The 14,985-nt window shown below is 49.2% G+C and overlaps 1 protein-coding gene across 3 annotated transcripts in view; it reads left to right on the plus strand.

Annotated features, from left to right (window-relative positions):
- The window catches only part of KIF9 (kinesin family member 9), a 36,003-nt gene that overhangs the window by 284 nt on the left and 20,734 nt on the right, over nucleotides 1-14,985 (plus strand). Inside the window, exons 1-7 of one of the 3 annotated variants that reach the window (XM_066584880.1) lie at nucleotides 181-313; nucleotides 6,374-6,478; nucleotides 6,566-6,731; nucleotides 8,366-8,472; nucleotides 9,800-10,024; nucleotides 11,506-11,589; nucleotides 13,735-13,827. In XM_066584880.1, the coding sequence (XP_066440977.1) occupies nucleotides 6,383-6,478; nucleotides 6,566-6,731; nucleotides 8,366-8,472; nucleotides 9,800-10,024; nucleotides 11,506-11,589; nucleotides 13,735-13,827 (771 nt within the window). In that variant the 5' untranslated portion in view covers nucleotides 181-313; nucleotides 6,374-6,382. Of the gene's footprint in view, nucleotides 1-180; nucleotides 314-6,373; nucleotides 6,479-6,565; nucleotides 6,732-8,365; nucleotides 8,473-9,799; nucleotides 10,025-11,505; nucleotides 11,590-13,734; nucleotides 13,828-14,985 lie in introns of those variants that run through there. The other 2 variants (XM_066584882.1, XM_066584883.1) reach the window with 2 other exon arrangements.

The following is a 14,985-nucleotide window of genomic DNA, read 5'->3' on the forward strand; positions in this document are numbered from 1 at the left end:
CGGTTAGGCTCCGCCCGGTAGCTCTGGACACGCCCCCAAGGTTGAGCGCCTCTGACGTCACCTCCGCTGACCGAGCTGTGATATCATCTGTGATTATGGCCGGTAGCGCCGACTACTGCGGGGGTCATGCGAAAGGAAGGATGAGATATGGGAGGGGAACACGGGAGAACCGGAGCCCGAGAACGAAAGAAACCGCGAAGGAAGAAGGTCACGTGACCCGAGGGAGACCGAGCGGCGCTCACTTCCGGCTCCCGGACTGTTGCCATGGAGACCGAGAGTTTACACTGAAGAGTAGAGAGACTGCAGAGCGCAGGTGAGAGCGTCATGCTGGGAGTTGTAGCTCGGGGAGAGGACCAGCGTCATGCTGGGACTTGTAGTTCTCAACGAGTTTACTATATGAAACTATAATAAGTAGGGATTTTTAAATGTAGAGGTGGGCACCGCCATGGGGGGCAGGAACACCCCAAGCCATGCTGCCTTATGTATGGTGAGCTGGGAGCCGAGTACCATCTTCCCACATGGCGGGCTCTGGGGGAGCCAAGACCTACGGCGACACTTCAGGGGGGATACGTTATTTGTGTCGGAAGGTGCGGAAAATTAATTTTTGCTACTTTTGTTAGAAAATCAATGATGATTTTTTAAAATAATTTTTATTTTTTTATTTCCCTGACCGCCAGTCAATCTAAGATTAATCTTTTTTATATATGCCGTATGTCTCAGAATGGGAGGATTGTCACAAAAAGTTACTGAAAAGCGGCGGATTCCAACTAATGGTTTTTCAGAGTCCGGTTGGCGCCGCCCGGGTGGGAAACAAAAGAGGCACTTTATGAGGATACAATGAAATTCCATGAGGACAACGTGAAGACTCGGGCCAAAAACTCCGTTTATTGATAGCGGGTATGATCCGGTCCCCCAGGGAGAATATTACAGAGCAGGTGAAGCCCCTCCCACAGCGACATATTATATACAAGAACAGCTGCTATGGGTCCTGGTTATTATACACATAACAGCCACACAGGGGTTACATTGGCCCATTATGGAACAAGACGGGTTGTAGGGGGTCTCTTGTTCCAACATTTGTACACTGTTGTACCAACAGTATTCGGACCCCCGGTTAGTCGAATGGATCGCGTTTTACTCGCACGTCACGCGTCCTAAGTAGAGATGAGCGAGCGTACTCGGCCACGCCCCTCTTTCGCCCGAGTACTGCGATTTTCGAGTACTTCCGTACTCGGGCGAAAAGATTCGGGGGGCTGCAGCGGGGAGTGGGGGGAGAGGGAGAGAGAGAGGGTTCCCCGCTGCAACCCCCCACGCCGCCCCGCCCCCCGAATCTTTTCACCCGAGTACTGAAGTACTCGAAAATCGCGGTGCTCGATCGAGTAATTACTCGAAACGAGTACGTTCGTTCATCTCTAGTCCTAAGCCATGATGCATAACATGTGGCCCCTCGGAGGTGTCAGCCATAGTTAGTAATGGAATCTGCACACTATTGGATATACGGGTCATGCCATCGCGAAGCACAACGCATCAGCCGGCCCACGATGGTGCAAGAAGCCTCGTCAGTCAACATATAATCAATGGAAGAACGTTACATGGAGAGACTAATCCAGCCGCTCCATCTTCACATCAGATGGTGGTACCTGGGTGTGGGGCATGATGGGGAATGTCTTCTGCCGGGGTGTGTTGTGCCAACAGTTAAGTATGGTGGGGGTTCCGTTCTGGTCTGGGGATGTTTTACATGGCATGGTCTCACTCCGTGGGTTGTAGTGGCAAGGACCATGAGATGTACCCTGATATACTAGACAATAATGGATGGCGATACGTCCGACAAGACAACGCTGTTACCATGCGGCGGGTTGCTGGACCTCTCAGCTTGTTGTCTGGCTGCCTGTGGGCACAGGTGCCTGTCCAGTGTGGTGCTGGTAACGCGCGTATCTGTGAGTGCAGCTGCCATGCACAAGCTCCCTTTTGGCTGTGTTCTGTTGGGAGTTGGCTGTCTCCCTCTCTCTGCCCCTGGGTGGAGGCTTTTGTTTAAAGGTCGGGCGGAGACTTGCAATCACTGCCAGTTATTGGTTTCCCTCAGTCTGCTAGCTAGTCTGCCTCTGTTGGTCTCCTGCCTCTGTCATCTTGTCTGCTATACTTTGCTATTATCCACCAGGTTTTACCATCTGCCTCAGTTCTGCTTAGTATTCTTCGTGTTGGTTATTTACATCTGCCTTTTCTGTCAGTATTTTACCTTTTCCATTCAGGTACGCCAGCGTCCCTTTTCCGGTCCCTAGTGAGAGTAGAGACCGCCGCCCAGTTGCCCGCCTGGGGTTAGCCAGGACTGGAGGCAAGTAGGCAGGGATAGGGGTTGTGGGTGAGATCTAGGGCATCGGGCTGGCGTATCAAGGGTAGTATACCGTAACATAATAACTGGCCCCTAAAATTGCTCTCCAATGGAGGCCATGAGTGCCCTCACAAGTCAGTTGCAGGATTTAGTGGTCGTGATCCAAGACCTGTCCGGTCGTATGGTGGCCCAGGAGCAGCGGGAGTTAGTGCATGTTTCTGCCGCCCCTTCTATTCCTAAGCCCAAGTGTCCTCTTCCTGTGGTATTTTCAGGGGAGAGGAGCAAGTTTTTTGTTTTTCAGCAGGCATGTAGAATGTATTTTCGGATGCGTCCCCGCTCCTCCGGCTCAGAATCCCAGAAAGTTGGATTGATTATGTCCTTACTTCGGGGTCCCCCCCCCCCAGACATGGGCCTACTCCTTGCCCCAGAGTTCGGCTTGCCTGCAGTCAGTTAATTTGGTTTCTCGGGATCTTGGAGGTATTTTTGATGAGCTGAACCATGTGCGGTTGGTGGTATCTCATGTCTCTACGTCAGGGGCAGCAGTGGGTAGAGGACTATTGCTCTACATTTAGACTGTATGCAGGTGAAACCTCTTGGAACAATCGCGCCCTTAAAGATGTGTTCTTGTTGGGTCTTTCTGACGCTGTCAAGGATCTGCTCATTTCTCATCCCACTCCTGGGACACTCAATGATGCAATGGAATTGGCGGTCAAAGCTGACAGGAGGCTTAGATCTAGAAAAGAGGAACATCAGGCCTGTAAGGCTAGGGAATCCGGCTGACCTGCTCCCACTTCTCCCATGCCAACTTCTGGTGCCGAGCTAATGGAAGAGTGGCATCACCATCTTGGGGGGGTAAGGCATCCCATTACTGTGTATACTGATCATAAAAACTTGGTATATCTCGCCAATGCTAAGAGACTCACAGCTCGTCAGGCCAGGTGGGCGTTTTTTTTGCCAGGTTTAACCTCGTCGTTACATATATTCCAGGGGAGAAGAATGTGAAGGCAGATGCCCTCTCACAGAGTTTCGGTTCGCCGGAAAGTGAGACAGTGGCTCCCGAGAATATCCTGGCACCTGGGGTGGTGGTGGCAGCTGTAGAATCTGATCTCCTTCCTCATCTACAAAATTGTCAGCAGGACGCTCCTTCGGGGGTGCCGGCGGGCAGATGGTTTGTGCCAGAGACCTTGCGTCTCAGAGTCATTGAAGTGTCTCACTCATCTGTTCTCGCAGGCCATCCGGGGGTTCAGGGGACTCTGGATCTTTGTACTAGACACTACTGGTGGCCAGGCATGTCTCAGGAGATCCGCGACTTTGTCAAGGGATGCTCTGTCTGTGCACACGGTAAAAGTCAGCGTCGGCATCCGGAGGGGCCTCTGAGACCATTACCGGTACCGTGTCGTCCGTGGTCGCATTTATCGGTAGATTTTATCGCCTGAGTCTCAGAAGTTCACCGCTATCCTAGTTGTTGTCAGTTCTCAAAGATGGCACATTTCGTGGTGCTAAGGAAGCTACCTTCTGCGATAGAATTTCCCAAGATTTTTGTAAGAGAAATCATTTGCCTACATGGGGTTCCCGAGAACATCGTATCTGATCGCGGTGTTCAGTTTGCTGCGCAGTTTTGGCGTGCCTTCTGTAGAAACCTGGGAAAGTCGCTTTCTTTTTCCTCAGCATTCCACCCACAAACTAATGGTCAGACTGAGCAGAAGAACCAGGATTTAGTACAATATTTACGGTTGTTTGCTAGCGAAAAGGCTCATCAGTGGGCAGAATTCCAGCCGTTGGCAGAGTTCGCTCTAAACAACCGTACTTGTTCTTCCACTGGGGTATCACCATTCCTTTGGGTATATGGTCAGCATCCTGGCTTCCTTACAGCGATCCCTACTCCATCTGTCTGTCCTGCAGCTGATGTCACCACAGATGCGCTGCAGGAAGTATGGAAATAAGTACAGAAGAACCTGGAAGCAATGGGGGTCTCGTATGCAGTTGCGTAGTGGGTGAAGTCTGTCAGTATCTGAACCTTACAGGATGGGACAGAGGGTATATCTGTCTTCTAGAAATCTCAAATTGAAGGTTCCGTCTGTGAAACTGGAGCCGTGTTACGTGGGTCCCTTTGTCATCCCGCATGTAGTAAACCCGCTTGCTTATGAACTTGACTTGCCAGCTACATGGAGGCTTCATAGGGTTTTTCATAAGTCATTATTGAAACCTTTTGTCCCTTCGGTGAGGCGATTTATAGTGAAAGATCTACGAGGCAAAAACTTGTAATCTAATGTAATAACTTGCTTTACAACGTTGCAGAGACCTTGCCTTACTGGCGGTCTTCCCCCTGCTTAGTTCTCCATTGGTATCCCACGGTTACGTCCTGCATGCTCCACTTGTTTACTGGTCAGGCTGCTCAGTGCCTTCATACTCCGTAATGACCACACAGTTTGTACAGTTGTGAATACACACTGATCAGTAACTGGCAGTGGGGCATTGTGGGAGATGTAGATTTTGCACCTTCTCCCACCGTTTCCCCACTCATCCCCTTCCCTGGAAACTGTCTGGAAAGCATTGGTGGCGCAGGGGGCAAAAAGGAAGTGGCATTCAGTTTGATGATTTAGATGGACGTTTGATATAATGACAGTAAGTAAATATGGGTACTGGTGCATTATGTCTCCACCAGAAGCATGGGTGGAGACATGGGTTCGCCGGCTTGAGATACAGGGGACGGCCAGATGCGGCCCACCGGTCCTGATTGGCTCCCATCCCCACTCCGGAACCCACTGTCAGTGTGTCACCTCCCATCTTCCCTGCCAACACCGCTTCTGTCGGTCTCGGCTCCCATCTCCCCTGGCGACCCCGCTGCTGACAGGCTCCCGTCGCCACACCGCTGCAGTCACTGTTCGAACCGCTCCGCTGTTAGTCTTGCCGCCGCTGGCCTTCCAGCTCTTGCCTACTATTCCCGCTCTGGAACCCGCTATCAGTGTCCCGAGAAATGTTTGGGAACTTTTGAAAGTTTTGCCCAGTATCCGGATTACCCCTTTAAGGTTGTGGTCACTTCACCTTACGCCTCTACGTTCAGTTCTCTGGCAGACCGTTATGGTTGAATATCTGGAAACTGTGTTCAAACGGAACCCAGAACACAACCAGTGACTCTAATGAGGCAAATGGTGTCCAAGGGGGCAAACTGTGGTGTCCGTTTGACCCGGTTTCTGTTAGTTTTCGTCTTTTTAGAAGACCCAGTACTGTGAGAAGATGATGTGCCACTGGGGGACAGTATACAGTCACAGTGGTCTGTAAACCGTTTCCAGTTTGTAATTCTCATCTACACGAACTTGTTGTTTTCAGTCATAATCAGCAGAATAGTGAGTGCAGCTCTGGAGTATAATACAGGATGTAACTCAGGATCAGTACAGAATAAGTAATGTATGTACACAGTGACTCCACCAGCAGAATAGTGAGTACAGCTCTGGAGTATAATACAGGATATAACTCAGGGTCAGTACAGGATAAGTAATGTAATGTATGTACAGAGTGACTCCACCAGCAGAATAGTGAGTGCAGCTGTGAAGTATAATACAGGATGTAACTCAGGATAAGTAATGTATGCACACAGTGACTCCACCAGCAGCATAGTGAGTGCAGCTCTGGAGGATAATACAGCATGAAACTCAGGATCAGTACAGGATAAGTAATGTATGTACACTGTGACTCCACCAGCAGAATAGTGAGTACAGCTCTGGAGTATAATAATATAGGATATAACTCAGGGTCAGTACAGGATAAGTAATGTAATGTATGTACACAGTAACTCCACCAGCAGAATAGTGAGTGCAGCTGTGAAGTATAATACAGGATGTAACTCAGGATAAGTAATGTATGCACACAGTGACTCCACCAGCAGAATAGTGAGTGCAGCTCTGGAGGATAATACAGGATGTAACTCAGGATCAGTACAGGATAAGTAATGTAATGTATGTACACAGTGACTCCACAGCAGAACAGTGATTACAGCTCTGGAGTATAGTACAGGATAAGTAATATATGTTGTTCTCACTGCAGGCCTGCGACATGAGCTCCGGCAGCAGTGATGTACAAGTGTTTGTCCGTGTCAGGCCCACCTCTCATTTTGCTCAAGAAGTTATCAGGCTCGGGGAGGACGATAAGGTGAGGAGGAGGAGGAGTGCCGTGCCTGCTTCGAAGACATTTCCTATTATAACATCTTGTCATTAACCCCAATTCTGCCTTCTGCAGCTCATAGACATTCACCTCAAGAAAGATGAGAACCTGGGAATGGTCAATAACAAGCGATATGATTGGTCATTTAAAGTGGATGGGATTCTTCATAATGCGTCACAGGGCTTGATGTATGATATGGTGGCCAAGTCTGTTGTGTCACGAGCGTTACAAGGCTACAATGGTGAGTGGTGTGTATATAGCACAAATACCCGGTCATATATGTGCCCCTCAGTGATGTATACAGCGCTCAGTCCCTGATGGTTTATATAGCGGTACCTATGGCACTCATTATCCAGTTAATGCAGTTACTGGTGGCCGGTGGTATATACAGCGCACAATTACTGGCGGTCCATGTATATAGAGTACACAGTAAGTGGTGGCCGGTTGTATATACAGTGGACACAATTAGTGGTGGCTGGGAGTATATACAGTAGACAGTTAGTGGTGGCCGGGGGCTTGTACAGTAGATACAGTGGTGGCCGGGGGCTTGTACAGTAGATACAGTGGTGGCCGGGGGCTTGTACAGTAGATACAGGGGTGGCCGGTGGTATATACAGTAGACAGTTACTGGTGACCGGTGGTATATACAGTAGACACAGTGGTGGCCGGTGGTATGCACAGTAGACAGTTAGTGGCGGCTGGTGGTATATACAGTAGACACAGTGGTGGCCGGTGGTATGCACAGTAGACAGTGGCGGCTGGTGGTATATACAGTAGACACAGTCAGTGGTGTTAGGGGTATATACAGTAGACAGTTAGTGGTGGCTGGTGGTATATACAGTAGACACAATTAGTGGTGGCAGGGGTATACATAGTAGACGGTTAGTGTTGGCTGGTGGTATATACAGTAGACACAATTAGTGGTGGCCAGGGGTATATACAGTAGACACAGGTAGTGGTGGCCAGGGGTATATACAGTAGACACAAGTAGTGGTGGCCAGGGGTATATACAGTAGACACAGGTAGTGGCGGCCAGGGGTATATACAGTAGACAGTTAGTGGCGGCCGGTGGCATATACAGTAGACGCAGTTAGCGGCGGCCGGTGGCATATACAGTAGACGCAGTTAGCGGCGGCCGGTGGCATATACAGTAGACGCAGTTAGCGGCGGCCGGTGGCATATACAGTAGACGCAGTTAGCGGCGGCCGGTGGCATATACAGTAGACGCAGTTAGCGGCGGCCGGTGGCATATACAGTAGACGCAGTTAGCGGCGGCCGGTGGCATATACAGTAGACGCAGTTAGCGGCGGCCGGTGGCATATACAGTGGACGCAGTTGGCGGCCGGTGGCATATACAGTGGACGCAGTTGGCGGCGGCCGGTGGCATATACAGTGGACGCAGTTGGCGGCGGCCGGTGGCATATACAGTGGACGCAGTTAGCGGCGGCCGGTGGCATATACAGTGGACGCAGTTAGCGGCGGCCGGGGGTATATACAGTAGACGCAGTTAGCGGCGGCCGGTGGCATATACAGTAGACGCAGTTAGCGGCGGCCGGTGGCATATACAGTGGACGCAGTTGGCGGCCGGTGGCATATACAGTGGACGCAGTTGGCGGCGGCCGGTGGCATATACAGTGGACGCAGTTGGCGGCGGCCGGTGGCATATACAGTGGACGCAGTTAGCGGCGGCCGGTGGCATATACAGTGGACGCAGTTAGCGGCGGCCGGGGGTATATACAGTAGACGCAGTTAGTGGTCACTGGCAGTATATTACACTGCCTGATGTAATTTTGGTGTGTTTCTCTTTTTAACCCCTTCATCTCCATCTCTCTGTGCTCGAATGTTGATGTGAATGATATTGCTGTATTCTTCCAGGTACGATCATGTGCTATGGGCAGACCGGAGCAGGAAAGACATTCACCATCACGGGGGCTACAGAGAACTACAAGAACCGAGGCATCATCCCCAGAGCGCTGCAGCAGGTACTGTATACAGTTAGTCCCCGACTTGCGAACAGGTTCCTTTCCGGGAGCCCGTTCGCAAGTCCGTTTTGTTCGCAAGTCGAACAAATGGTTGTATGGAGGGGATCGCGGGTGGACCCCGCTCCATACAACGTCGGGTGCCGGCTGTTCTTACAGCGGGCACCCGGCGGCAGCAGTTCCGACGAGCCGTGGCGCTTGTCGGAACTGTTAACACTTTAAATACCGCTCTGACAGCGGTATTTAAAGTGTTAACAGTTCTGACGGGCGGCGCGGCTCGTCGGAACTGCTGCCGCCGGGTGCCCGCTGTAAGAAACAGCCTGCACCTGACGTTCAGGGGGCCCGTACAGCGTCCCACGACGAGATCGCGGGACGCTGTGCGGTTGCTAGGCAGCCGGGGACCTCCTGAAAGGCCCCAGGGCTGTCTATGCAGAGTGCCTATCAAGCGCACGGCTTGATAGGCGCTCTGCATAGTCAGCCCTAGGGCCTTTCAGAAAGCCCCCGCCTGCCCAGCAACCGCGATGTGACCGGACAGGCTTCTATCAGGCTTGATAGAAGCCTCTCCGCTCCCTGCACAGTATGATGTAATGCCATAGCATTAGGGGGCGGGAGCCATAGCATGACATCATACTGTGCAGGACAGATAGTTCGTATCTAGCGAAATTCGTAAGTCGAATGTTCGCAAGTCGGGGACTATCTGTATAGGTCTGACGTCTATTGTAGAGGTCCTGTACAACAGCCCTATGTTCCCCATACAGACAGGACGTAGCGGCACACTACAAGTGCAGAGAAACATGCCGAAGCCAAATATGTGTATATTCAATTGCAGTTCTGCTATATTTATACATTTGAGGTTCTTAGCGCAGATTTTGATCAAATTGTGAGGGCCCAACTGTGCCGACAAGGCGACCTCTGCAGGTGAGACCCAACAAATGAACTGATAGGCTTCATCCACATTAAATCAGCCCAGGGCACTTGGGAAAGGCTGCACGTCCGAGATGGAGGAACACCTCCCAATGCACAAGGCAAGCATCTTAGCAAAACCCCCTTATTGCACTGCCAGTCTCTGATGTTAGCACTGCAGCAGAGCATGAGCCACACTACTACTGAGCCAGCGGATTGGAAGTTGCAGTGATAGCCAGTCACTGAGTATAAGGCAATGATGTAAGAGCAGGGTTGTCTAAACAGCAAATGCTGAAATTTCATGGGCTAAAAGCTATCAGGGAATGATCAACTATTTGAATGCAGCTCTGGATGTGACTGGAGAAGATTAATCATGAGATCATTGTCATCATACCCTATGTGAAATTATTCTGCATACATCCAACAGGTGTTTAAAGAGATCGATGAGCAAAGTGACCGGACAGTCACAGTGAGAATCTCCTACCTGGAGATCTACAACGAGACGCTATTCGACCTCTTGTCCACCCTGCCAGAAGTCCCTGCCTCTGACACTCCGATGACCATAGTGGACGACTCGCAGGGGGTGTTTGTGAAAGGCTTGTCCCTCCACCATGCTGCAGATGAAGAGCACGCCTTGAATCTGCTCTTTGAGGTAAGGCGCCGTTACACATGTACTTTGTCTGCTTATGTGTATAACGGCGCTGTGGATTTAAAAAATTGCGCTTACACAATGCAGCAGTCATCTGCAATATGTCTGCGCTTAACCCTATAAAGACCAAGCGCAGTAAATGTACGGCGCTTGGTCCTGGGGTTTAATCCGGAAGTATGGCGTCAGATTAAAGCTTCTGCAATCAAGTCCTTGGCTGTCACTAACATAGGAGGAGAAGGTAGAAGGAAAAGGTAGAAGCAGTTTTTAAAGCGCTTCTGCTTTTCTTTTCAGGCTGCATAGCACTCAATAAGTGCTATGTAGTGTAGAGAAAAAACGAAAGTGTTACTTGTGCTATTCAATCTGTGATCACGTGACCGCCAGGATCCCCTGTTACAGCAAAGCAGCAGGGTCCTAGTAGACCCAGATCAGCTCTGTGAGTGACTACTGAGATGTTTTCCCCTGTAACTGGGGCTTCTATGGATGCGGATCCTATAGATGTACCAACTACAGTTGGAAAGTGTGAAATAAAACAAAAAAAAAAAGACAACGTGAATGACCCCCAGAGCGCTTATATGATGTCATGGGGAACACGGATGGTAAAAAAAATTGTTACAAATATAAGTAAAAAAAATTACAGAATAAGGCTGGATTCACACGAACGTATATCGGCTCGGTTTTCCCGCCGAGCCGATATACGTCATCCTCATCTGCAGGGGGGGGGGGGGGAGGATGGAAGAGCCAGGAGCAGGAACTGAGCTCCCGCCCCCTCTCTGCCTCCTCTCCGCCCTTCTGCACTATTTGCAATGGGGAGAGGCGGGACGGGGGCAGGGCTAATTCTCGGAACGTAGCCCCGACCCCCGTCCCGCTTCCTTTCATTGCAAATAGTGCAGAGGGGCGGAGAGGGGGCGGGAGCTCAGTTCCTGCTGCTGGCTCTTCCAGCAGCCCTCCCCTGCAGATGAGGACGACGTATATCGGCTCGGCGTGAAAACCGAGCCGATATACGTTCGTGTGAATGCAGCCTAAAATAACTATAAATACCTTAAAAAAAAAAATGACCCTCTATTGACGCCAACCAAAACCGTTACCATATGTAATCACTTTAGATAAAAACGTCCCAAACAAAATAAGTAACCCATTCCTGTACTTTACAATAGCGTAAATACACTCCTTTTAAAAATAAACTATAAATTAAAAAAATATATATCTTTTTAAAGAGCTTTTTACCCCCGATTAAACTAAAAAAAACGGGAAAAAAGGTAATTGAAAATAAGATATAAACAAATCGCCCTTTATGTCACGGAGAAAAATGCAGCAAAAATAATGTTGGTAGCAGAAGAAAAAAAATAGATCAGTAAAACCACCACATGGGTAAAATCCCTAAAAAGTGTCTGGTCCTTAAGGAGTTAAAAAAGGAACCTGTTATCAGGGCGTGCACCATTGTTGTATCTGGGTGCCACATTGTAGTGTCGCTCTATTTCTTGCAGGGCGAGACCAACCGAATCATAGGGTCACACACCCTGAATAAGAATTCTTCCAGATCGCATTGTGTTTTTACCATTCATCTGGAGGTGAGTAACTAGAAAGTGACCTCATGTCTGATCCTCCAGTCACAGCCAAGGCTGCACCACGCTTCTGCTATTATGCCATGTCTACGGCCTGTGTCACACAGGAATAAGCGCATTTATGTTCACATTCGTGCTTGGTATTTGCGCAATGCGCGTTGCATATTTGCGTGCGCATGTTTTACTGAACTTTTTGCGCACGCAAATCCTGCACATCTGCACGCAAAAAACAAACCCACACAACCGTGCTTCCGTTGATTGCAATGGGCAATTAAGTTAATTAGTTCAGTATGAGCTATTTTCGTGCATAAATCAGAATAGAGCATGCTGCATATGTTTTTGTGCAAATGAAACAAGCGTGCAAAATACGCTTATGTGAACGAACCCGTTGAAACCAATGGGTTCAGTTCACTGCGTATTGCTTGTGCAAACCACTGCGCAATAAAGGTCATGTGACACAGGCCTTATATTAAAGGGGTTGTCCCGCGCCGAAAAGGTTTTTTTGTTTTTTTAACCCCCCCCCCGTTCGGCGCGAGACAACCCCGATGCAGGGGTTAAAAAAACAAACAGCACAGCGCTTACCTGAATCCCGGCGGTCCGGCGTCTTCATACTCACCTGCTGAAGATGGCCGCCGGGGTCTGCTCCCTCCGTGGACCGCAGCTCTTCTGTGCGGTCCATTGCCGATTCCAGCCTCCTGATTGGCTGGAATCGGCACGTGACGGGGCGGAGCTACACGGAGTCGGCATCCTGCACGAGCGATCCCATTCATAAAAGAAGAAGACCCGGACTGCGCAAGCGCGGCTAATTTGGCCATCGGAGGGCGAAAATTAGTCGGCTCCATGGGAACGAGGACGCCAGCAACGGAGCAGGTAAGTGAATAACTTCTTATAACTTCTGTATGGCTCATAATTAATGCACAATGTACATTACAAAGTGCATTATTATGGCCATACAGAAGTGTATAGACCCACTTGCTGCCGCGGGACAACCCCTTTAAGGCTAGCTTCACACAGCCAACCGTGATATCGGGGCGTGAAACTCGGGCCACTATCGCGCTCATGCAATGTCTCCACGGACGCGGGTGCGGATTGGCAAGAGTTTCCCATTGTTTTTGGAAGGGAGACCTCGCGTGCACATTGCATGCTGTGTGATGTGTTTTCCAGATAGGACTTGCTGCGACTTTTTTTTTTTTTTTTTTTTTTTTCCTACAACATGAAGCGATATGGGCAAATAAAAAGCCCTCATGCATATGACCGCATTTAAAAGAATGGGGTTCAAATTTGTGCGTCTCTCAATGCACAAATCTCATGCGATTTTTCTTGGCCGCGTGACAGCGGTCTCCCTCACACAGGCGTTTGGCAAAGCGCCGCGATTTCAATCAGTCTCCAGTGAGCAGAAGGTCATTCACTATAAGATATTGGCGCAGTGGGCATACGGAAAACCCTCTGACTCTTGTGGTCTGTGACAGCTAAAGGGGTTTTCTGGCACTAAAGACATTGATGACCTATCCTCAGGAAAGGTCATCAGTATCTGATAGAGGGGGACGCAGTGCTCGGGACCCCTGTTGATCAGCTGTTTGATATGGCCACTTCACTGCCTGCAAGGTACAGCGCCGTACATATCATAGCAGCCGTGGTGTAACAGCTCAGTCCCATTCACATGAATAGGACGGAGTTGATCTCAGGCCATGTGACCAATGAATGTGACATCACAGGCCTGAGAAGAAGCCGCAGCGCTTGCAGTGCCCGTTATCCTAATTTGATAGCAATCTAAAAGAACCATTGGGATACTTCACACATAGCGGAAAATCCACAAAAAATGTGTAGAAATCCACGTCATTAGTGCAGATTTTGATGCGGATCCACGGCAGATATATTCGCAGAGAAGTGGTTTTTTTTCCCTTGTGACTCCCGGGTGTCCATCCGGATGAGCAGTTTTCCCTCTTTTCTTTCTGTATCCATCCCAAAATTTACAAAGAATTTCTATTAAAAAAAAACAAAAAAAACTTGTCACGTTTCACATTGACTTGATTTTTTTTGTTGCCGTCTTGATGCAGATTTTGGTGCGGATTTTCCCTGCAGAAAATCGCCACCATTTTCTTCTGCGTGTAAATGTACCCTTAATCAGTTAATTAACCATTTATTCTCTAGTCTCATTCCAGAACTTTATCCAATGCAAAATACACTGTATCGAAACTTAACCTGGTGGACCTGGCTGGTTCTGAGAGACTCGGTAAAACTGGGGTGAGTACACATGGGGGCTGCTGGTGGGTATTCTAGAGAGCCTGTAGTTGTATATCCTGACTATATCCGCCTGTGTTCTGCTGACTGGACCCACTGCTACCAACTGTAAACTACAGGAATCCGCTCCAGTTTCCCGCTGTTCACTCCGGGCTTTGGTACATGGCATGCTGGGCAGTTACTGCTCCAATGGCTTATAATGCAATTTCCTAAAAAGTGGTTTCAAGTTAAAGGAGCTTTCTGTAAGGCCGGTTTCGCGCAGCGGAAAATCTCTCGCAAGATGCACAAATCTCGTGTGAATATGAACCCCATTACTTTGAATAGAGGAGGGAAAAAAGAATCCCTGCATGTCCTATCTCTATGCATGCCTCGGAATTCATCGCCCATTGGTTTTAATTGCACATGAAAAAGGCATCACAGTGAAAATGCATGTTGGCTAGCGTGATATTGGGCCATGTTTTTCGGCCTAATATCACGCTCGCCCGTGTGTAGACAGCCTAAGTATAACTTATTCATTGCCTCCCTCATCTCAATCCATCACCCAGCCCGCGCCCTCCGCTCCACAAACGAAATCCGACTGAGTGCCCCTTTAGTTTGAACCTCTCATGCCCGCCTCCAAGACTTCTCCAGAGCAGCACCGGTCCTCTGGAACGCGCTACCCAAAATATCCGAGCAATCACTGACACACTAAACTTCAGGCGTGCTCTAAAAATGCACCTCTTCAGGGAGGTATACCATATCCCCTAAACCAAATCCCTCTGTACTCCGCCTGATAACATGCTCCCTGACCTACTGATTGCAATCCCTACTAGCCGTAATCAACCAGCATCTGCAGTCATACCGACTCCGCCCTTTCTCCAGCCCTTTACCTTCTGTATCCCCCATTATCTGTAGTATGTAAGCTCGTTGGAGACCCTCACTCCTACTGGCTCCATCAACTGATTACTACATGTAACTGTGGTTTTTGTATTTTCGTACTTTTGTCTTTCTGTAGTCCCCTGTTTTTGTAAGCTCTGCGGAATATGTTGGTGCTATACAAATAAAGATTATTATTCTTAAAATGTTCCACAGCTTTCTAATAGGGTTTGTGTTCCAGTTTCTCAACATTTTTCAAGATCTCAGTTTGCTGTCTGTGAATAAGAACGTTAGGCCTGTATCACT

Source organism: Eleutherodactylus coqui, chromosome 12 (assembly GCF_035609145.1).
Source record: "Eleutherodactylus coqui strain aEleCoq1 chromosome 12, aEleCoq1.hap1, whole genome shotgun sequence".
In the NCBI taxonomy this organism is placed as follows: Eukaryota; Metazoa; Chordata; class Amphibia; order Anura; family Eleutherodactylidae; genus Eleutherodactylus; species Eleutherodactylus coqui.